This window comes from Prenolepis imparis, unplaced genomic scaffold (assembly GCF_030444845.1).
Source record: "Prenolepis imparis isolate NDT839.2.m4 unplaced genomic scaffold, iyPreImpa1.0 SCAF_10, whole genome shotgun sequence".
Taxonomy (NCBI): Eukaryota; Metazoa; Arthropoda; class Insecta; order Hymenoptera; family Formicidae; genus Prenolepis; species Prenolepis imparis.
In genome coordinates, this window is record NW_028141168.1 from 4,076,696 (window position 1) to 4,102,474 (window position 25,779).

The window sequence follows — 25,779 nt, forward strand, 5'->3', positions numbered from 1 at the left end:
AATAGCATCGGTGACGATGCGACGGAAGCAGTAATGACGAGACGGATAATAAAAAAAAAAAATAAAAATAAAGCTTTCTTCTTGTTTTTTCTCATCTCCCTTTTTCTCTCTTTTTCTTTCTGACTCTCTTTTTCCCTCTTTTCTTCTTTTATTCTTCTCTATCTATTAATAATACATATAATTAATAATATAATTAATAATATAATTTAATAATAATTAATACTATAAGAAAATTTAATAATATAATAACTAATTAGAGTCTCAAAATGAGTTGGCGATGAAAGCCCGGGCGCAGTTATTAAGGCGTATATTTATTTAAATGAGTAAACTTTAATATAAAGATAGTTTACATAGATAATGATACATAGCGATGATAGCGTACGTTTCGGCTCTTTCTTTGAGCCTTCTTCAACGCATACAATTAAAAGATTGACTGTCTATTAGACGAAATTTAGTTTGTGATGTTCAAGACGTGAAAGACTGCTACCTTCCATATTATATTCAGCTAATCTCGACGTTATTTCTTCACTGGGTAGATAAGCCCAGGAAGTCGATAATGAGAAATATATTCATGTCGTAAAATCTGTAGGTAAAAATTCACTTTTTTTATGGAAGGAAGCTTATTGTAAATGTTAAAATTTTTTTATGTTTTATATAACAAAAAAGAACGGATCAAAATAACTTACAAATTTGTAGATCTCATTATTGTACAGGGTCGAAAATTGTAACGGAAGTGTGGAGTTGTCTAAAGTGTAGCAGAACGATCGCATTAACATACTAAATGTTTAATATTCTTAGAGACCAAGTTTTTTCTGTTACTGATATCACTCATCGTGAGGAGAGTGATTAAATTAAATCTAGGATAAACATGACAAACCGGTACGTTATGTAAAAGTCAAAGGAGTCAGCTAACGAATAATAGTCAAATAAAAGTTAAGTGTATAAACAGTAAATAAACGTTTTAATTAAAAACTGAAAGTCACGAGAAAAAGAAAAGAAAAAGAAAACATTATAATATGCTAGATATTTAATAAATTAAGGGTCGGCAGGCGACCCAGGCAAACTCCGAATTGATGTTGGAGACCTCGCGCGGTGACAACGCGAAACTCCGGTTTCAGTGTTACCAACGTTGAAAAACCAATTTCAGGTTCTATGTAGTGGTGTATATCCGTACACGTACACACTATTGCATTGCTCACGCGGACGCACGGTAGAGAGACAAGGATCGATAATCACGTTATCCTTGTTCCTCTACCGTGCTAATCACGTGACATGCTACACGCGAGATACGGCCTGAAAATGCTTTCTGGCCTTCCGTAGCAGAAGGCAGGAATGTAGCAAGGCTAATAAGCACCCACTTTTTGTAAATTTTATATATGCTTATGCACATATGTGCGTATATATAACAAATAGTGTCAAAAATTTATATATATGTCTCCAAATTGTACAATGATAAATAATAATGATAAAATAATAATTCGCAGAGTGAACTAATATACAACATGTAAGACACGGGCGCTTATTAGACTTGGCAATTTATTGCTTTTTTACTTCTACTTTTTTATCGATATTTTATGTATCGTCAGCGCGATAGAGAGACAAGGAGAGAACGAGTATTTTAATTCTTGTCTAACATGTAGTGGCAATTGTAGATTTATAGGCTAACAAATATGTATTACTTAATTACTTTTTGATTATATTGATGTTACTGTATAAGAATACTTGCTCCATATAAATCGTGATGTAAAGAACATACGAGTAACATATTATAAATAGCTCAATGCAAGGTGTTCGGTCTGTCACCCTGAAGACTCAAGTTCAAGTCTATCAATATGATTTTTTTTAAAAATATATTAGAATATATAAAAATTATTTTAAAAAATATATTTTTAAAGGCGATTAACTTTAAGAATTTTTAAATATTGAAAAGATCAATTATTTTACAACCATCATATACATAAAAATGCAAAATAATTCCGTGAATAAATTAATGTATCCTGTAATAAATCAATAACTAATATATATATATATATCAGGGACCCGGACCAAAACCGATAACCGTTCCATAACCGGTTTTTTAGTAGAACAGAAACCGTAAACCGTATTGAAATTCTGATAAATTTATAACACCGGAACCATAACCGGACCGTTAAATTATTTTCGGTTTACGGTTCTTTTCGGTATTTTTTTCTGTTTTTGCGCAAATGACGGAAGTGTCATGATAACTGTCTCCTCGAAGTGCAATATTATACAATTATAATTATAAGAGTATTTTTGTGTCGCCAGTGAAGAATAAAATTAAGCAATTATTGTAAACGACCCAACTGGCTTAATTGATCTTTATTAATTCGATATCATATATAAATATACAGACTACTTCGACCTTTGGTTCAGGTCCTTATCAAGTCTAAAATTAAAGGATAATATTATATAGAAGGAATCATTTTATAAAAGCATAGCGCAAACCAAGTTGAAAACAACAATTATTATAAAGTAAATGATTAAAACATACCTTACTTAAATTTTTTTTCTTTTTTCAACATGTTACAATTCTCTCTGTACTAAACGTTTCGTATAGATGGTAAAAAACGAACTAAGTTAGACATCCTTTATTATTCTATCATAAATAGGGTTTAAATTCTCTGTGTCTTTATGTAGGTTAATCGTGTTGTTAAATTTTTTTATATAAAACATTTCAGCTATCTCTCTTTTCCTAGTATGTGTTTCACGATGTAAAATATTAAAGGTTGTCCATTTAAAGTCATGTAAATATTCATTTCTATGTTTGCTTATAACGCTTTGGTTACATCATTAACAACTTACAATTAGTCGATCACGCTATTTTGTTATCTGATGAACATTTCCATAATAAGAACTTACATATTGTTAAGGGAATCTTGTCTAATAATTGCTAAAACAAACATAGAAATGAATATTTACATGACTTTAAATGGACAACCTTTAATATTTTACATCGTGAAACACATACTAGGAAAAGAGAGATAGCTGAAATGTTTTATATAAAAAAATTTAACAACACGATTAATCTACATAAAGACACAGAGAATTTAAACCCTATTTATGATAGAATAATAAAGGAAGTCTAACTTAGTTCGTTTTTTACCATCTATACGAAACGTTTAGTACAGATGAGAGAATTGTAACATGTTGAAAAAAGAAAAAAATTTTAAGTAAGGTATGTTTTAATCATTTACTTTATAATAATTGTTGTTTTCAACTTGGTTTGCGCTATGCTTTTATAAAATGATTCCTTCTATATAGTATTATCCTTTAATTTTAGACTTGATAAGGACCTGAACCAAAGGTCGAAACGTAGTCTGTATATTTATATATGATATCGAATTAAGAAAGATCAATTAAGCCAGTTGGGTCGTTTACAATAATTGCTTAATTATAATTATTTTTTAAGTGTTCTGAAACGTGTATGTATTATCGCAATAATGATAGCTGTGAAGATATTATATTTTCTGTTATATATATATATATATATATATATATATAAAGTATATATAAATTATATTACTTTAAAAAATTATTATTAATTTTTATGACATATGAAAATATATTTATATATGTATCTATATTATATATACCTATATCTAAATATATTTTTATGTATAATATGAAGTGTTGTTTATTTATGTCATAAAAATTAATAATAATTTTTTAAAGTAATATAATTTAGAAATTAATTTAATTAGAAAAACAAAAAGTAAAAATTTTTAAAAACCGGAACCGTAACCGAAAAAATCATAATTTAAACGGTTTCGGTTTTTTTATTTATCAAAAAACCGAAACTAGAACCGGAACAGTTATTCAATATTTTATTAAACCGTAACCGAAACCGAACCCTAATTTTGTTTCGGTCCGGATCCCTGATATATATATATATATATATATATATATATATATATATATATTGATTACTGATTTAGAGAGATAGATTTATTACTGGATTAATTTATTTACCGAATTTTTTGCATTTATATATACAATGTGTTTGTAGTTGTAAAATTATTGAAATATTTTCAATATTTAAAAATTCTTAAGTATCGCCTTTAAAAATATATATTTTTAATAATTTCTATATATTCCAATAATAATAAATATAAAAAAATATATATATATACCGATAGACTTGAACTCGAGTTTTCAGGGTGATAGACCGAACACCTTGCATTGAGCTATTTATATGTTATTCATAAGTTCTTTATATTATTCTTTATGCAGCTGATATTTTTATACAGTAATATCAATAAGAAATCAAGATAACACATACTTGTCAATCACATATAATATATATATACATATATATATATACATATATATATACATATATATATACATATATATATAAACTTATAAATATTTTAAATATTCTTTCTAAATTATACATATAATAATCCTTTAAAAAAATATATATTTTAATATTTAATAAATCATTATTCTATAATTTGAGATACATAATATATGCGAGATACGGCATACAATAAGATACAATTATTGGAAGATATTGTTAGGAGCAAGATCTAAGATATCGTTAACCTCGTTTTACATATACAGAGAAACAAAGGTAATACGATAGCCGGTTCTTGTTGACATTATCTTTCAATAATCGCATCCGTGTGCTCAACATATTAGTATTTGTGCCTACATGGACGCTACTACATACGTAATGCAAGAGAGACAAAGACAGAACGATTATCTCTCTCCTTGTCAAGCTGTCAGTATGTTACCAGAAAATGTCCCCATGAGCTGCTCTTAGATATAGATCTAGTGAGATTCGTTCATATAAGATTTTGCATCGAAGAAGTCACGTAGCTTCATTAAATTTTTTTTATATATTCTTTATATAATAAAGCAGCCCGCCTAAGAGTCGAATTTTGCATTTTTGCTCTGAAAAATTTATAATAAATTAAATACGGACTCCTGGCTAACCCAACCTTACCCGTAGATAGCTGCGTATTTCACCAAATTTATTATAAATTTTATTTTTACGTTTTTTCCAAAAAATAGCTCTTTAGCGGGCTGCGGACAATTCTACTGATTAGAAATATCGCAAATTTAATCAGATTCATTCAGTATTTTGGCTAATATCTTATATGAAAGAATCCGTAGTTCCCGGCCGGCCGACAGGCGTCTCCACCGTGTCGCCTGCCGACACTTAAGGACTAACACATGAAGATGTTTCTCTTTTTTCTCTTTTTTATATCTTGGGCAATCTATTAGTTACAGTAAAATAAGAAGATAGTAATAGTTCTGTATCTGTGTGTGAATTTAGGCTGTTTTTTTGTCTCTTAATATATAGCATTTCGGAGACGAGTCTTTTTTCAAGAATAGGTTCGCTATCTAAAATTTGTATTTCGTCCCAATTAAAATCATGGTTAAATTCGAGCTTATGTTCGGTAATGACAGAACGATTTGCTGTATTTCTTTTAATATGGTTACGATGTTCAATAATTCTTGTATGTAACTGTCTGCTGGTTTGTTTAATAATATAATAATAAAATTAAATAACATTAATGTATATTTAACTATAATACTTATTAATAATATTTAATAATATGACATAAAGCTCTTCATAAAATAGTGGAATAAATTAAAAAGGATAATGGTATATACATACATATATGTATAAAGTATACATACCTTTCTCTCTAATTGTCTTTTCTTCTTCTTCTTCCTTTCTTCTTTGTCTTCTTTATCTCTATTTTTTAAAATTTAATTTAATTTTTTTAACCAATATACTGCAATCACTATTTCAATACACTATTAACCTCTCGATACACGTTTGAACTGCCAAAATGCATCGCTCAATCGTGACAGGTTTACACTCACGCATCTGCACACTCACATAATGTAATTTTATCTCCTATTAAGGTGTACTTGCAATAGTCATCAATTGAATATTTGTACATGCACGCTGTGAGTAATACCTTGAGGGACAAAATCGCTTTGAGTGTGTGCGTGCGAAGTATGTACGTGAGATCTGAAAGCTGAAAGTCTTAAAATAAAATGTGAAAAATTTCGCTTTTTCGGTTTAAAATTTTCGAGTTCTCGAAACTGACTGCACCAATCATCTTCAAACTGATCGCAATCGAAAGCTTATATTCATATTACATAAGCAAAGTGCTGTTAGATTTTCGAATAAGGCTTTAGTTTTAAAAATATTTTGACAGAAAAATCACACTTAATAGAAAAATTCCGGATAAGCTATTTGGTAGCGGCGCGATATCTCTGACGTTAGTCTCATTTTATATACTTGGCGGCACGCTGCTACCGCGTCGCTTGATACTATATGTACTATTGTATGTTGAAATAGTTATAATGAAAATTTTTCTTCTTCGTTAATATCTCTATCTTAATATCTCTATTTTACGATAATATTTGCCGGATGAGAGAATTTGAGTATTCTAATGATCCTAACAGTTATGCAGCGGTAACACATAAACTTACAATAGTTTACAGTGTTTACACCATACAATTGACATGCAAACCAAAGTAATGCACATCAAGCGTTTGGTTCAGGTACGTTTAAATTAAAGTTATTTATTTGTTTTATGATTTGGAAATATAAAATCCAATATAAAAATCCAACAAAATTTTTGAAAAAATAATTAAGATGTATTATTTTGTTTTCTAAAATATTTAAGCAAATGATCTGTTTAATGTACGAATATTTATAGCGTTATACATACGCGTGATACGCATATTATTTGATTCGATACGTTTCTTTATGCATATCGTACCGACTTATAGTATGACACGTTTCCATCGAATTAAATCAATTTAATATATGCATATTATATAAACACAGAGTGGGCTATTTTAATGTTTCATCTTAAATATATTGTATTTTTTTCCTACCCCTTTTTTACAAAAAAGTGCTTCGCACAAAAATTGTTTGACTTCAAGGGGGATCCAAGACAGCGATATCAATTTGTTTACAGATAACGCCACTTTTGCGAAATTTACTAATCATTTTTTTTTAATGGCAACCTCTTTTTTAACAAAAGTTAAAAAGATTTGACGTGGAATATATTTCATTCTCATCAATTTCTTCGGCTAAAAGCTCATTGTCGATAGCATGTTAAATTTGAAACTTCAAGCTTCAAAGTACTTTTTTAATTTTGTGTTTACGATTATTTTTTACCGAGTATCGACATAATTTCTAAAAAATACTGGTTTAGTTTCAAAATCTATAACTCGATAAAAAAATCGCAGGCAAATTTTAAAAACAGCGTTTTGTAGACAAAATGTTGTAGTTTATGGAACTTGAGTTAAATTTTTCAAGAAAAATTTTTTTATCGAGCTACAAATTGTCAAAAGTACGTAATTTTGTGAAACAAAACAATATGTTTTTTTTTTAAAGAACAGGGAAAAAATTTTTTTTTATTTTTTAAAACAACTGATGCGTTGAAGTTGAAACTTAACTATATATTATATATATTCAATGAGCTTTTATCCGAAGAAATTGACGAGAATGAAAGCCGCGGAGAGTCATTAAACTCGCGCCAATTAGCTTCGCGCGGAGAGAGAGAGAGAGAGAGAGAGAGAGAGAGAGAGAGAGAGAGAGAGATATGCGATAGCAGTCAGCAATAAGGAGATCTATCCGCTCGAAGATCTAATTTGGACTCTCCCCAAGATTCAATTAAATAAATCGACTCGTCAGATCGTACCGCCGCTATCTTGAAAAAGAACTTGCCTATTTGAGAAAGGGAAACCTATTTAAGGAAAAGAAGAGCGCATTGCACTATATGGAAGCGCATCTAACGCACACTAGTCTTAACTCTGCGAATTAATTAGACCGGGAGAGGAATAAATGTGTTACGTAATTACGCTGATCAGAGTTTTCCGGTTTCTACGGAGAAAATGCAATTTTGTCACACTAATTGTCATGATTATAAAACGAGATTATCCAGTTTCAGTGGAATTAGCTAGTTGTAATCTGAACTCATTGAAGTAATCCGGTTTCAATTCCCTGATTTGGCATCGAAATAACGGAGAGACACATTTAGCTCCTTCTTTAATCCAATTTTTTTTATTCGTGTTTGAAATACATTTCCAATTATTTTATAAGATGATCGATATTTCATACATATTATACGCGCATAATGTATCAAGGCCGATATTGAGAGCGATCCAAATGAAACGAAATCGCTTTCCGGTATTCATATCGCCTTCTCCATCACGAAGATGATGACGTTCGATTACTCAATTTGCTTATACAACGCTACGACCGCTACGAAATCTACCGTTAGTCCCGATCTATCTTGAGGAGATGGAAAAAAAAGCCGGGAAAACTTCTAAGCGCCGTGCCGACCTTCAAACGGGTCTCACAGAAACCCGGTGGAGTTGGAAGTCGAAAGGTTCCACGCGTGAAAGTCAAGGCCAGCTGGTTGCTGCAAGCTGCACGTTTCATCTTGTATACGCGCGGACGGGTTTTATTATTATTATTATTGCTATTACTGCGCGATTTTGCGCGGATTTACCGGACACGTTTGGTGAAAGCGAATTCGTCAGGCACTTTTGCGAAAATTATGCTCTTCGTTTGCTGTTCCCGGGTGGATATTGAATGCGATTTAAAGATTCCGTCGAGCGATTGATACGTATTAAAAGAAATGACATACGATCGTCCGTAATGACGGCGTTAACTTGGATTGATAATTTGCAATTCCACTTCACATATCACCGAAAAAATTGTATTCTTGAAGTAAGCTGTATACTATAAAATCCCTCTTAATAGATATTCTTAAGTGTTTCTAGAACATCCTCTAAAACAAAGAATATATTCTTTGTTAATAACAAACGATTATAAGTGTTTTTTATGCGGATCATTCCTTTGGCGTTATATATTGTTTACAGGGTGTCACTTAAAGACCGCTCACTAAGTACATAGCGTTATTCTTTACCAAAAAATAAGTCGAAAAGTCCTGAACACTTGTTTTTGAACACTTAATAATGTAGTAATAATTCAGTAATAATTCACTTAATAATGGAGTAATAATTCAGTAATAATTCACTTAATAATGGAGTAATAATTCAGTAAATCCTGTAATGTGTACTCACGCACACTGTGCGACTCACTGACGTGCGCCAGGATAAAGCTCAGCGCTGTTTGGCAGTTACTTTACTGAATTATTACTCCATTATTAAGTGTTCTAAAAAAAAATTGTTCAGGACTTTTCGACTTATTTTTTGATAAGGAATAACGCTATGTACTTAGTGGGTGGTCTTTAAGTGACACCCTGTATATATTGTATTGGTAATATTATTGTAGCAATTTATAAACAAAATTATATCCCAGGTAGTAAGCATACGTTATACATTTTGACATTTAATGATATCAGTTTGCTAGTGTTAGATTAGGTTTGTAAAAGAGCAATTTATCGTATATAATGCAGTGTTTATTATTGAATGGTTTTATTATTAATTTATTAGAAGAATGAATGTAGCTTGAAAAAAAGATTTGAGCGACTTAAGAGGAGTGTTTACGAGTAAGTAATGTGTAACATAATCTAATTTAATCGTTCAGGACTTCAGGACCCACGCTCGTACTTTATGTTCGATCTACATATATGTGTACTACTATGTCTATGCTTTTTATATGGTCTTTCTTGTGTGTTATAAACTAATATATATATATATGTAAATATGTATATTTTGTTAATGTAAAAATAAATCCCTTCGTCTACATCAATGATTCTCAATCTGTGAGGCGTGACTCACTGGGGAGCGCGAGATATTCGAAAGGGGGGCACGAAAAAAATGAAGATTAAAGAAAAACTATTTATTAAAAATTTAAACAAAAATATAATATGCATTTTGATATTTAACTTATAGCAATATGCAAATTCATATTGTAATTAAAATTATAATTTTCAATATGTTTAATCTCAACATTAATAAAAAAATTTGGAAATATATAGTAATATACATATCGGTATTGTGTCTAAAATTATAATAATTTTAAATAAGTCAAATTTTTATTTTTGTGCTGTCATTTTTATGTTCAGTGTCTCGACATGCAAGAATAAAAATTGCAAAGAAGGCGCAACAAAAATTGATATTAGAAAAGGGGGCACGCATGAAAGAAAGTTGAGAAATACTGATCTACATTTTTATAAATTAGGAATATCTGATACTAATCTTTTAAAGAATTCCCCTCTTGAGTTAAAAGGTTCCTTTTGATGCCTATTTTACAACAGGATATTCTAAAAATAGGTGGAAAATTCTTAATAAGAACACAATTTTTTTAGTTTATCGATAATTTCAATTGCTCGAAAGAAAACAAGAAAATCGTATGATAAAATAATAAATTGAGGATAAATATAGATGAAAGCAATGATTTTTTCAAAAAATTATCTAAAATGTGTGTTTGCGGATATAAAATCCTTAGCCTAAAAATTATGTGCATTAAAAAGGTATATTCAAATATTATGATAAAACGCTTTCATTAATTTGTGTAAAAAATCGAAGAATGTTTTTCAAAGTTAAAAATTCGGCAAATTTACATTTTAATATATGTAATTAAATAGCATCTCTCAGAAATTTCGTGTTTTTTGGTAATTTTACAACGTCTTTTACAACATTTTCACAGGAAATAAAAAATACATATTTATAAAATCAACGTGAATATGTATTTCATTTCATACATACGATATGATTTTGTATAAATGTTCGCTAATGCTGGTGCTAATCCTAATGCTCAATTCTCAATATTTTGTTATATGCAATAGTTATATATTTATATATTTATTTGTTTTTCAATATGTATATATATTTTTATACATTTATTTATTTTTCAATACATATTTTGTAAAAACATTTAGTGCAATATGTGTGGAAATCCTGCGGCTTAAAGAACAACATAGATTTTATTAAATATCGTCGAAAACGCCGCCTTGTATCTCTGTCAAATTATTCCCGTATATATACAAGCTAGTTCCAAAGCCGGTGTTGAGGCCGTAAAGAACGCCGTTTTCTAACTTTCGTACCGGATTCCTGGATATGTCCATGATATAAAGACTGCCCAGATTTTTGCAGGCACCCTTGCGAATCTCGGATATTTTATTTTCCGAGAGCCAGAGGCACCTTAACCGACTCAAACCTTCGTAGCTATCGCCTTCTATGGTCGTCAAGAAATTTTGACTCAAGTACAGATCCCGAAGAGCAGGCAGATTGAAAGCGCCGCGCTTTATGCTCGTGATTCTGTTTCCGGTAAATGAAAGAACGACTCTCGGGGCTTGAACGAAATTGCCTTCCTCGAGCACGTCAATCTCATTATAATCGAGGAGCAACGAGTCCACGGACGACGGAAGATCGGCAAACGTGGCTTCCGCGATGTTGTTATAGGCGAGATTCAGTTCCTTCAGAGCCGTCGACTCGGCGAAGGTGCCTTTTCGCAGATCGCGTATAGAATTGCGATGAAGATCGAGCGTCTCGAGAGCCGTCAGACCTCTAAAAGCGAAAAGCTCGATGGTCGTTATATTATTGCTCGTCAACGTCAACGATCGCAAGGATTCTAAACCTTGAAAGACGTCTCTCTGCAATGCTTTGATTTCGTTGTCATCGAGATTCAAGTACAGCAGACGAGAGAGCCTGGAGAAAGTGTCGTCAGGAATGGACGCTATGCGATTTCCACTCGCGACGAATTCCGTCAGGGTATCCGGTAGACTGGAAACGAAATTGAGACTTTTTAGCTGATTATCAGTCAGAAATAATCCTCGTAATTTCGTTCTTCCAAACGCGCCCTTTTCGATCTCGTCGATCAGATTGCCCTTGAAGTTGAGCCTCTTCAGGTGATCGTTCTCGATCACTTGGTTCCTGATTCTACGAATCCTATTGCTCAAAAAGTTCACGTACGTCAGATCAGCCGGTAGATCGTTCAGCGTTTCTTTCGTGATCTCGGTGATCTCGTTGTTCGACAGATCCAAGGAAGAGATCGGCAGCAGTCGCAACTGATACCAGTTTTCTTGAAAACCTCTGATGCCCCGCTCGCGAAGATTCACTTGCGTCTCGTCGATGTCGACCGGCACTTGAACGCATTCTTCAACGAGCTCTTCATCCTTCTCAAAAATCGCCAATGATGTCACGATGCCATCTGACTTGCAGATTTTTACTCGAGTGTTCTTATTAAGAATTTGGACGATCTCTTGAGGCTTTATGGCTAGCCCTTCAGCATCGCGTTCCTCCGCGCTGTCTTCCTTTTCCTTTTCCTTCTCCTCGCTCTTCTCCAGAAAATTCTTCTCGTGGTCCATCGTCGCCGCTAATCGTTTCATCTCTTCTTCCTTGAGGAAGGAGTTGGCAAACACGCCCGTGCTGATGCTCCAGAGGAAATTTTCATCGGTGAGAATCTTAACGGATCTGGTGAGACCGAACAGATGACCCCTCCCGAGGTGTTTGATGGGATTGCGGGAGATATCCAGCAATTGCAGATTTTCCAGACCGACAAACAGATTTCGGATGTTCGATATTTGATTGCCCGACAGCGACAGGCTCTTCAATCTCGTCAGATTGGAAAAGACAAAGTCCGGCAGAGAAGTTAACGAATTGTTGGCTAATATGAATGACTCTGCATCAAGCACGTTATCGAAAGCAGTTTTTTCCAATCCGCGAAGAGAAGAATTTGACAGGTCTAATACCGTATGATTAGAGCCTTCGACGAATCGAATGTCCGTTAGAATATCGTTACAGATGTCCAGAATTAAATTTGAAGGTGTCTCGATGATCATTCGTGAATCTAGGGGCGCGCTCGCCACTAGAGGCAGCAAAGATACGATGAAGAGCAGCATCGCGATTTTTCCTAAAAAGCAGTTAATGAGTTCCTTTTTTTTTTTTTTTAGTTATTTTTTAATTTTCTATTTTCTCTTCTAACGCTTTTTTAAAAATAAACAGAAACATCGTGTGATGATAATAAACTGGAAAGTAATTAGGTAGACAATATATACGTTAGATGTAGTTAGTCATATTTTTATCCGCTTAATTACGATAAAATATGAGAAACTTTGTCAGGATGTTGATTTTATGATTACTTGCTGATAACTTAGAAAATAATTCTATAGTAGATGCATCAGAGAATTCCACGCTTCATGGCTATTTTGCGACACTCCATGTATAATAGGCGGCTCTCTCGCGTATCGGCATAATTACATACGAATCCCGATAAACGGTAGCTCGGGCTATTCTCCGAAACTCTTATGTCAGATATTACAGAAACCGGTTGCGCCACTACAGAGTCGAGATGCGCACGGATTACATAATTCGTGATATCTCGTGATAATTTCCATAGGCGCACGCATTCCAGCGGCGTTCGATTCTCATGATGAGATATTAATAATTTCGAACGTTACAAATCCGAGTTACGACATACGAATAAAGAAAGAAATGGAGCAAGAGCATTTATATCATAAATAATAAATGTTGCAAATTGAGTTTTAACTTAGGCCGATATTCATAGTCCGATCTTATATTTAAAATCGTTTAAGTACGGTCTTGAGATGTTATGCGATCATTTGATTGGTTGAATGAGGTCTTAAGGCGACCTAAGACCATAATTAAGACGATCTTAAATATAAGATCGAATTATGAAAGTGTCCTTAGATTAAAGCGTACATCAATGGAAGGGGAATTGAGCACCAAGTCTGTGTCCAAGATCTTTGCGAAAGAGAGAGATAGACTAGGAAGAGAAAGATAACTAATAATATTCGTCCGCAATGCGCATGCGCTGATATCGTTATTGCCATGTTTTTTCCATGGTCAAAGAAAGGATTTTATGCTTTGCTTGAGTTTCACGTTGATTACGTTGATACTAATGGACCATGATCTTGTTCCACGCAAGATATAGGCAATTCCACTTCCGTTAATATATATTGTAAAAGTTTTAGTCATATATCTATGTATCGATTTTGTGGCATAATTCTATTTGATTAATGCGTAGCAAAAAATTTGGTTTACGTATGTAAATCGCGATGGAAGAATCGCGTAAGAAAACATACACGTTCCACTTACCGATCAATTTGCGAAACCACTGAAGAGGATCCTCGATGCCTTCTGTCCTCGAATACGAACAGACAAAGACTGCTTTGCGTCTCTATTCCCGATGGACAGTGCGCGACGGAGATTCCTCAGGACAAGGTAATCGCGAAAACAGGTCTTACAGGCCTTTATGGAGTCCCACGCGAATCTCACACGCGTGCACAGATTCCTAAATTCGTATGTGAAAGAGAGATGCTCGTTCTCCCGGTAAACGGCTTCGTATCAAAGAAAAAAAGAAGGATAAACATTCGCCTACGATGATACGCTTGTTGAATCAGAGTCGACACTCATCGACTCGTGATGATGTATCCGCTCTGGCGAGAATCGAAGAAATAAATAGCACAAACCTCGAGTGTGTGTGTGTGGTCTTCCTCGAATTAAATCACTTTATGCGTTAATGGACGCGATTATTCTATAATCTCGGTTTCACACGAATGTCCAAACTTAATATATTACTCGATGCTTTTGAAATACTTTTCAAATGTTCGAGGAAAATTTTTCCTAGGCGGTTATTAGTAGAGCGGTCTGTTAGCATTATCAACGATATGCAAATATAAATCATTGAAATTGGAACAATTGTCTCTTAGAATTGATCGAAATAAGGTCTCGAACCTAACCTAACCCTAACCTAATTTCTGCGAATGATGCATTAATCTTTGCGAATAATACGTTAAGATCGTGCTTCAAACATTTCAAAGCATTTTTTTGCGCATTTTACGTCAATCGTTATCTCTCTCTCTTTTTTGTTATCTCTCTAGCGATTAAATATATTTTCTAGAAATCGTCCGGGAATATTTTTTGCTTATATTTTTTTGTCGATTAAGAGCGCTCTTACGTCAAAGACATAGACATAATAAAAGAAATTAATCCTATTTTGCAGTCACAACATTTAGACAAGCAATTTAATCTGGAGATAACGATCAAATAATAGTCTTTGAATTAAAAATTTGACATATGATTTTTTATACAATGTTTATCGTTCTTTTAATTTTATATTGGACAAGATTCATATCAGCTGTTTTCAATATATTGCAGAATACATTACATAACATCGCTGAAAATTATGCGAATGACGATAATAACAATATCTAAAACTGAGTATTAGAATGTGAGATTATGCCAGTACTCGATCGAAGAATCGATCGAAGGTTCAATGAAGCACGACCAATCTCGATGGCAACTAAGACTAAAGTAAGACTAAAGTAAGACTAAAGTAAGACTAAAGTATCCACGCTCGTATATCCAAGTCAGAACGCATCGATGATCAGTCTAATTAACGTTACAAAAACGACGATTAATGATGTTTCGATAAATCAGTCCGGTCTTAACAAACATTGAACCCAATTAAAATCACTTTGCTGAGGGTCATAGATAGATGCACGACTACACGACGGATTAAACGGATTTTTATGTATGTATTTCACATTTCACATGCGAAGTTTAATTTATACTTCATATAAGATGTATGTGAATGTGATATGTACTTGTATGTGAATTTGAGTTCATAATCGCTTCATAAGATTTATTATTTTACCTGTATTTGACAGTTATTGAAGATGATCCGAAATTAGGATCGAAACGTATAAAATAAATATTTAATGAAAAAGAATCTAATTTTTGTGTACCGTTTACTGCGTTTGATTCTTAATTTAGCTCGCTTAATTAGATATTTTGTTCTTGTGGATATTCAATAACAGAGCTTTTTACTTCAATTTTTAAAATCACATTGGCTCATAAAAATTATCGATTTTGTACAAAATATGTAGCACTAAAATAAAACGGATGCGTGTGCGTGCGTGCGTGCGTGCGTGCGTGCGTGCACGTGTGTGTGTGTGTGTTTGTTTGTTTGTTTGAAAGAAAACATTGCTCTAACATAAAACTATGTAGTACTTACATTAATATGAGAGACATTAATTTTAATATTGGGATATTTAACGTAATTAAATAATTTGATGTTAATTTGCCAAAAAAATATCTCTTTAACAAATAATTCTACAAATTATTTTTTGTAGCATATCATACATATATTTATTATATACATATACCTATACACATTTTGATTATACATTTTATATACCGAATACCAGTTAGTGTGTCTTTGCTCATCTTTCTTTTCAACCACAGATCTTTTCCTGAAATTAGATACAACTTTTCCTTAGTGAAAGTTTAATAAGATGTTGCGATATTATACAGATTATTCGGTATAATTGTTTTATATCTCTGAAACATTTTGATACTGTGTGTATTCCAGAGGAGAAAGAAATTATATTTTAAACAAAATAGTTTATTTATAAATCCTAATTTGATCCAATTTGTGTCTTATTAGCAGATAATTTATTGCGAGTATAGAGTGTTTGATTTAAAAGCACAAAAGGTAAAATTTTACAAAAACGGATGCAGTCCCAATGACTTTAACCTTGACATATCTCGTCAAGATTTCTCAAAATTCGATAATTTCTCAAAATAATTTTTTGATGTATAATATATCTGCATAATATATTTCCTTAAATATTAAATGGTAAAATTCTTAAAAACTATTTACTCCAAATAATTACCTCTAAGAAATGGGTTGAGTTAGGTTGAGTTAGATTAGTTTTTCAGGATGAAGGTTAGGTTAGGTTAGGTTAGGTACAGGGGGAGAAGATTGGTATAGCAAAAAAATTACTATTTTTATTTAATAAACTTTTTTTGTTAATAACTTTTTATTAAGCAACGAATGATGTTTAAAACTTTTTAAAGAATATACTCAAGACAGTGACCTTGATAACATATATACAACATATATAACATGTCAAAATGAAGACCATGAGGGCTGATTTTTATAGTTGTACCACACAAAATTCTAAGTGAAATATTGAAGCGCATTATTGTGTATATGTTCAGCATGCATAACCAATATTTTCCGCAGATGTGTATAGTATATTTATCTAGTTACGCACGCGTATGCGTATATATATTATTTTCTATGTATTTATAGGCACGTGTAGTTTTGTGACGGTCCTTTTACACGATATACGAAGCTCCCGTACGCAGATTGCCACGTATATCACGTGAGAGATTTATTTTCCAAAGAAAGCATTCGTGGAAATACATCTTGCGCGGAGGATAAAGATTTGCATAGTGATAAGGATGTCCTGCAACGTGTTCCTTGCCGTTCTCTCTCGGAAACATCATCGTCGCGCCAGAAACAGATAAATTGACCGCGTGTAAGTATGTGAAGTAAGCATCCTGCTAGTTATTATTCTCGCACGATTCAGTAGGGACAGAATATTATTAGTTAAAAGTTAAACCGAAACTTTGAGTTTTAAAGTTGGCGTCACTTTCAAGATCTCGACGATCTGCGATCCCGGAAATTTATCTCCCCAACTTTGTTTTAGTTTTGTATTTGTACCATGGAATTTTTCACATACATATATACAAAAAATATATAATCTACAGTTTTTTTCTACCTAATATAACTTAACCTATCGAAGAATTCACGAACGGAGAAGGAGTAACGGGACGCCGTCATATAAATCAACCATCATCGAATGAAACTTGACAAAGGAATTATCTGTGCTATTTGATGAATCAGATCCCGCTAAATCGAACTCTCGATCAAACGTAAAGCGCGATTAACGGGGGACATACTCTTGAAGCGATCAAGAAGAACTTGCTTAGATGTCTTAGACTGATGTCTCGATCTCTTTGCGCGATTTCCCACAACGCGCATTCTCGCGCCTATATAAGTTTTGCCTGCGAGCTTCGTGCCGTTAATTTCTAATGTTCGTGACCAGAGATAGAGAAGGAGGAGGACCCTTTGCTCCTCTCGCCCAGCGTAGCCAACCGTCGTAGGTACGGAGGTCGTCGTACTTCCGGAACCCGGCTCTCGTACCTTCCGCTATGAGAACCGCTGGATTCGTCGGATCACGGTTATTACGCGAATACAAGAGCGCGGAGTGGGTTCGCGTACTTCTCTCACGGTTCCATTCACAAAAAAAAAAAAAAAAACCAGCCGCCCGATACGACTTACGTGCGTTCAGTTAATTAAGTTCGTTGCGCGTGTAAGTACGCCCCGACGGTGTCGAAGGTTGGGGGACGATATCTCGCATGCGATTAATCCGCGCTCCGAAGCACCTACGCTCCTCCGATCACGTATTACTTCCTTTTTACGTGCACACCGGATACGTATATCACTCTGCCGGGAAGCTTCCTTCCCGGAATAAAAGTAAATAAGGATTCTCTAAGACGTCTGTTTGACGCGCGGTCTTGAATCTATGTGTTCGCAGAATCATGCTACCGAGGTGTACCTTAGTCATAAAAGAGAAACAATTTGTTAATAACAATATCTAATAAATATATATAATAAATATTTTAAAAGTAATAAATATAGCAATTATGTAAATAATAAATAAAAAATTATAAATCTTTATTCGATTACTAGCGATGAAATTAAGTATCTTACAAGTAGGTTCGAATTTATTTGCATATGTTTCGAACTTTTTTATGATTACTTCGAAAAATAGTACTTTCAAGTAGACTCGAGTCTGGACGAGATAGATTCGAACTCTCTACAAGTATTACGAAAAAGAGCAGTACTTTCAAGTAAAAAAAAAAGATTCAAACTTGGACCAAGTTATACGTTCAAATCTTTTATGAGTACATATGAGAAAGTACCCCGCACTAATCTTATGTAAAATGGATTTTGATTAAATCAGCTGGTTTTTTCATATGTTGTAGCTTATGACCTACTGAACGAAGTATGCGCAATAGCCTCAAAGCTAAATAATGGACAATTATTGAGTTACAGCCAGTCAAATAGCTTGTAAATCAGTAACTGCGTCTATTACTAGCTTTGAGCTTATTACATTTTTTGTTCAGCAGGTCATAAGCTATAACTTGCGATTAGTGCGGGATTTTTGAAGTTATGAAATCCTAGATGAAATTGAATCCCGATAAAATCAGCTAAGGGGGGGGGGCTATTACATCTTTTGTTCAGCAGATCATAACCTATGAAAAAACCAACTGATTTAACCAAAATCCATTTTACATAAGATTAGTGCAGGGTACTTTTACGTTATATACAGGGAGTCCCATAATTCGCGAACCACCCGTCAGTTGCAGGTAGAGTAGGTTAAACTGAGTAAAAAAGTCCTCTACCATTTTGCGATTTTCTCAATAATTAATGAGAAATAAATTAAAGAAAATCAGCCAAATAGAAAATAAAACTTGATTATTGGATTTGATTTGGATTTTTAAGTACATATTGAATTTGATCCCATTCGTATCGATTACTGAACAAAATTTTTTTCTAAATATTCTTTTTTAATTCGTGAAATTTTAGCATTTCTCTCTCACTAGATTTTTCGATATTACTTTCAACACGCTTGATCTTTGCCCATATTCATCATTCGCTAAGATTGTCACACTATTCACATAATTATAAATCATTCCACCTAGGCCGGTATTCATAGTCCGATCTTATATTTAAGATCATCTTAAGTCTGGTCAGAAGTTGACTTAAGATCCCATTCAATCAATCAAATGGCTGCGTAGTATCTCAAGCTCGGACTTAAGACGATCTTAAATATAAGATCGGGACTATGAATACCGGCCCTAGAGACGTTGAGCTGTATAATAATGAAGCTTATTGAAAAAAAATAAAAAGAGAAAGGATTTCTCAATGCTAGTGTCACACAGACACCGACTATCTAGCGCGGAATCACGAGATACTGCATTATTCCCAGTTTATTCTCGTAATTAAAGATACGGCCCATTTATCCTTGGAATTAAAGCCTATATTCTCCAATTCCACGGATCGCGAAACATAAAGGTGTCGGCGTAGTCTCGCGCTAAATTGCGCCAGACGTTAATTAACCGTATGTAAATTTATGTTAAGCTCCGCTTCGAGCCGAATAGATTAGCTAAAATGTATAAAGGCTCCCCCGGTAATAATTTTCCATTGAAATTAACAGAATAATGTGCGCGGCGGATGATGAGGCGAGTGTGGAGGGGAAGGGTGATATTCCTGGGGATAATAATTATTCCGGTACGATTGTGTTAAATAATTAGTAGCTTTAATCTCGGTCGCAAGGCGACAGGATGCGCGGTACTAGTTCCAGGACGCGATATAATTAAATTCGTAACACAAACCTTTCTCTGAGTCTCTTTTGTCAAACGACAGTTTTAGGATAATGAGAGAGATAAATGATGTGAGAGGATCGTTTTCGATATCGTCTTTAGAAAGAAAATTTTTATAATATTTACGAAAGTATGATAGTTGAAAAAAAATTGACGATTCAAGAAGTAGATATGATAAATTAAACGAACGAGGATGGACGTATAATTATCGCTGTTAGGTTAGGTTAGGTTAGGCATTATCTCGGAGTCTGAGAAATGGAAGGTTATGTTTCCCATCGGCCGAATAATTATTAACGAGGCGCCGGGTCGTAATAGTTAATTGAATCGTATACGCCGTTGCGTATACGATTCAATCTAACAAGTAATAATATTGTACGCACGCAAGCCGGCCTTGCATTGTTGCATAGGCGCGCGCGCTGGCGAAATAAAGGAACAGCACGTTTGTGCCATTGTTTCTCTCGCCGAGATTTCTTACAATATCTCTTTCGATATTGACGCAGCCGTAATGCTAATCGCCAGCGGATATGAAATTCTCAAGCGATATCCATTGTAGGACATGGACTACTGACAATAGTGCAGACAAGTTAAGTCTGTCGCTACACGCGAGACGAAAGACATAATTTAATAAAGCTTTCTTGAACGCGATAATATTAGCTTATATGTATGTCATTCTAATTATTAACGCGTGTAATGTTTCAAGTTTCTTTCTTTCTCTTTTCAAATACTGGAACTATGTATTTTGTAACGTGATAATTCACCGCACATGCGCAGTTACATGCACTTATCGCTGGGAATATTGAAGGCAAAGGGAACAGAAGAACCTAGAGTACGTACAAAGGTGGCAACAGGTGTATTTTCTTGAATAGTTTAGGATCTCGAGTATAAATATTAGCGAAACAAACTACATTCTTCATATTCACTGCACTATCAATGCCATTTTGTCCGTGTATTGCGAAATCATCACATGTTTTTTGTAAAACTATTTTTTTTAATATTATTCGAATATTATATCAATTTAATTTTAAACTAATAAATAGTGCCTCAAATTATCTAGGAGTTTTTTATTCGCGCTTTTATTTCGCGTTTGACTATTACACTGGTTAATACTATGATTTTATTGCCAATTATATTAGATTGATTTTAAGTTACCTAACTTTGTGTCACTGATTCCGAATATGACATTGGTTTTATTAGATTGGCTCTAATTTTTGAGATAATGAGTGCCCTATAAAAAACATAAAAAATGCAAAAAATATAATGGTCAGGCATAGCCTATCCTCAAATCATATGGAAACCGTCTCAAATCATCTCAAAAGTATTAAATGTATATACATATATGAAATAACTAATGGCGTTGTATTCAGTAAAATCACATAAAAATAAAATAAGCTAATTCAGATAATCACAATTAATGCATAGAAAAATGCTGTTTGTACGATTTTTTTTTATGTAAGTCATCAGGATCACGTTGAAGATAAAAACAATGTTAAAGAATAAAAAGACAGGCTAAACCCTGCTGCATATGTCAGTAACTAAAGATCATATTGGGATAAAATCGTAATTTGAGTATTCACTATCTCAAAAACTAGAGCCAATTCGGCAAAACTATTGTCATTTTTGTATTCAGCATCCCCAAAATACCCTAAATTCATTCAAACATCTTTGGCAATTAAACAAAAGTTTTCTCTTGACCAATAGTGTTATTAGCCCTTTTTATTACCTATATTAGTACATTCAAAGCCTTGTAGTTTTATTGGTCTGAAGATATATTTGAACCATTTATTTTGAAAATAGTATAAGCATTAAATAAAAAATAATGGAAGGAGCATTTGCTGAATTTTTGAGAGTGAGGAGTAATGTCGACTATACGTCATACTGTTCGGAGTTTCACTTTTTCGGGCAAATGCTCCTTTCTTTACTCTTTACTCTTTATTCTTTGAGTATAAGTCTACGTTTTTTCGATATTCCTTTTATAAACGAAAACTTGACCTCAATTTGTAACTATATGTATGCAACAATATTATTGATTTTCTCGAAAATAGACTTAAATCACTTTTAAAAACGGCTCATTTATATTTTTGGTAAATGTTTTTACTTTTTTAAGATTTTCTGAATACAGGTATAATAATTTTAGCTTGGGTTTAATGCACCGGAAGGGAATTTGACTTTATAATTTTTTTTGATAGAAAAGGAGAGATTCATCTTCTCTTCTTTTCTCTCTTTTTCTTTCTCTTTCGAATTTATTAGCACATAATCATCGCGATTCAATGTATACATTAACGTCATTCTCAGGCATTAAATTATCAGCCTTATTGAAATGCAACGCGGTCTGTTACTTTCGTCTGGATGAATTTCTGAGACTGGATTTCTATCCGATCGCGGTGGCTAATAAATGCCGCGGCGAGCATTAAATTATCATTTGGAAGAAGTACGTGTCTCTCATTAAACGCGCACAATACATATATATACCGATAGGAAACTCATTTTATCGACTCGTTTAAAATTACTATGAGAAATTTGACCGCAACCATACTTTGAAACCTGAGCCGTTTGCACTTTCTTGCACAGTATGAAAGATAGTCTCTAAGAATTAACTTTTATCCAGAGATTGCGAGTTTGTTGTGCATTTCACTTAAAATGCAAATTAAAGTTATTTTCTAAAATAAATTCTTTATCTTCGTTAATTTTATGGAGTCTTTAACGATGCAAAACAGCGCATGTATAATATTGCCTCTTTTTAGAAAATTTACATTTTATATAAATATTTAAAAACCTATCGTACTGTCATTGAGAGAAATTTTACGAAATAATCCTAATTTAAAATTTTTTTGCAATTGAAAAATTACTTTCAGATCCATAAAATAGTAATTCGAATACAGACAGATCGAGATTTTAACAGATTTAATCTTAATTTAAAATTTTGATTAAAATCATTTTCTGATGTACACCGAAAAAGTTTTATTATTGTTATTTTCGAAATAAGAGAGGACTGTATACTATAAAATCCCTCTTAACTGATATTCTTAAATGTTTCTAAAACATCTTCCAAAAATATATTTTTTATTAATGACAAATGGTCGTATGTTCTTTTGTGCGAATCGTTCATTTGACGTTATATGGTTATATTATAGCAACGTTATGGTTATATTGTGTTACAATTTGCATTGCAGTGCAGTGTTTGTCATTGAATGTGTGTGGTTTTACTAGTTTATTTAGTTTATTAGAAGAACAGATGAAGTTAATAAATGGTTTAAAAAAGAAGACTTCAACGATATAAGAGAAGTGTTCACGAATTTGTGTAACGTGTTACATAACCTAATTTAATCATTCAGGACCTTATATCCCATATTTGGTTTATATATGTACTATGTTTACTCTGTCTGCTTTCTTTATGGTCTTGTGTACTTTTTTGTTAATGTGAAAATATATCCCATATTTCGTTTACATTTTTATAAATCTGGAATATCAGATACTAATCTTTAAAGGATTCCCCTCTTAAAGGTAAGAGAATCCTTTTGGCGCCTATTTTAGAACAGAATATTCCAAAAGTAAGTAAAAAATTTTTAAATAAAAATAAAGTTTTTTGTGTTTTTATACATTTTTACAGTCTCTATCTCCTTTATATTTTATACATTCTTGGTTTGTGTGCAACAATAAATGTACATCTACATATGCATAAGTATTATCGCAGTAAACCGCATATGAGCTTTCTAAAAGAAGCTATAATGTTGGCATTGCGAAAATAGGACACCTGTGCACGCGTGCGCGCGCGCCCGGATCAGGGTTAAAAATCCGGTCACCTTAATTGAATCCCCCGAAAACGAATGTTTTCCCTCTCCTCTTCGTCCGATGCCTCGTGGAGGAAGCATCAGAGAGACGAAGGGAACTGCTCCTCTCTCCGGTCGAGGAGGAGAGCCACCACGGTGGGGTGTGCGGTGCAAGGTGAATGTAGAGTAGAATCGCGGCATTACGTGCCACCGAGTAACGGAGCGAACGCGGAATAGAGCGTATCGCGTGTCGCGTCCCCGGCTGTGTTTCGCATCTCTTCCTCGGCGGCGAGCCGCCGAAACGCGAAGGAAAAGCGGCAGTCGCGTGTCGGCCAGCGGACAGATCGGTGCGGAGCGCGGCTCATCTCAACGTATGTACTTGACACACTGCTCGCCGGATGATCGATGACTGAGAACATTTGCGGAGACAATCGCCGGACACACGGGCCCTCGACTCGCGGAATCCGGTGAAATGTATGACTCGTACGAGATGTCGTAAAGTAGCGCGCCGAAGAGGAATCGATCGAGGACTCGTCGAGGATGTTGACCTGGTAGCGGGTGTCGATCGACGGGGAAAATCACTCGAAGAATTCAACGTATTGCAGCTCAGCTGTTGTCCCCAATCCGTTTCTCTGTCCTCGTCTTCGTCCTTCAGTGGTGTGAATCCAGTGAATGGACTTTATGAGTGATTGTTGTCGGATTGTCGACTCGACAGTCGAGAGACACGAATGGTCAGCGACGAGGCATCATACTCGGATGGAGACCAGCACGTGACCAGAACGGAATCGATCGTCTGAGATCAGCGCGGAAAAAAAGGGATCCTGGGATTTCGAGAGGAAACTCACTGCCGAGAATGCCGAGGGAGAACATGTGGCGGCAGAGGAGAGTGCCCGTTCCCAAGAGGTAAGGAGGCTATTTCGAGACGCGAATTAACGACGGCGTTATTCGCCGTCTAATTATGCGCGCGCGATTAACATCTTCCACGATGTCATCAATATTTATCCGCGCGCGCGCGTGCAAAGCGTGAGAGTATATGCGAAGGGATATCTCGTGTCTCCCTTGTAGATCGAGAGACTTGTCATAGCATACCTATGTAACAAGTCGAGGTGTTAACCGTTAAGTACGCTGGTGACTTAATCTTGACAAGTAATCGTCTACCTTCTCGCAATAAGGCTTTCTCCTGATTTTCTTTGTCCACTTTCTTAAAAAAAGTCGATTTTGAGAGCTACAACGTATGATATTGATCATTTTGATTAAATTATAATCGTTTTTAAGTTTTTAAAATCTCGGATTAATTGCTCGAATTATGAGAAAAGTCTTAATTATTTTTCTTTATTTTTGGGACATTATAAACATTCAGTGTTGTGCTTAGATGATTCTAAAATTAGCTAGATAAAGATGAGATAAAAATATGTATATATATAAATACATCTTAGATAAAATGAAGATTTCGTTTTAAATATATCTAGATAAAAAATAAAATTATATGGCGATTCATCCAGATAATATTATTTTTAAGACCGCTTATATAAACACAGTTATAAAAAAGTTATAAAAGGAATATAAAAATATATTCATATACTTTTATTATAAGTTTTTATCGCTTACTGCTTAAGTATTTTTATGTGCTATAGCCCTAAATTAAATTATCTGAACATTATCCTACGTAATTTAATAAAAATAACACTTTTTTTATCTAAGATGCAGATATAGATAATATATATTTTTATTATCTATATAAAGATAAGATGACACCAAAACTTAATCTAGATGAAATCTATATAATTTTATTTAGAGATAACAACAAACACTGTAAACATTACTCACAGATAAA

At 33.6% G+C, this 25,779-nt stretch overlaps 1 protein-coding gene and 1 long non-coding RNA gene across 2 annotated transcripts; both read right to left on the bottom strand.

Moving 5' to 3' along the window:
• Positions 1-310: 310 nt before the first annotated feature.
• LOC145942020 (uncharacterized) lies at positions 311-775 on the bottom strand. The gene is made up of 2 exons (XR_014426286.1): positions 687-775; positions 311-583 (listed from the first exon to the last, which is right to left on the bottom strand). It is a non-coding gene; the product is annotated as an uncharacterized LOC145942020 (long non-coding RNA).
• A 9,874-nt stretch (positions 776-10,649) lies between these two features.
• Positions 10,650-14,352, bottom strand: LOC145941945 (uncharacterized). Its single transcript, XM_083048373.1, has 2 exons — positions 14,032-14,352; positions 10,650-12,826 (listed from the first exon to the last, which is right to left on the bottom strand). Exon 2 carries the CDS (start codon positions 12,813-12,815, stop codon positions 10,902-10,904), a length of 1,914 nt encoding a protein of 637 aa, XP_082904499.1. The 5' UTR covers positions 12,816-12,826; positions 14,032-14,352; the 3' UTR covers positions 10,650-10,901.
• Between the last annotated feature and the right edge of the window lie 11,427 nt (positions 14,353-25,779).

What these genes read in the sequence shown, in the direction of transcription:
- LOC145941945 (XM_083048373.1), bottom strand. Translation starts at nt 12,815, where the DNA reads ATGCTGCTCTTCATCGTATCTTTGCTGCCTCTAGTGGCGAGCGCGCCC.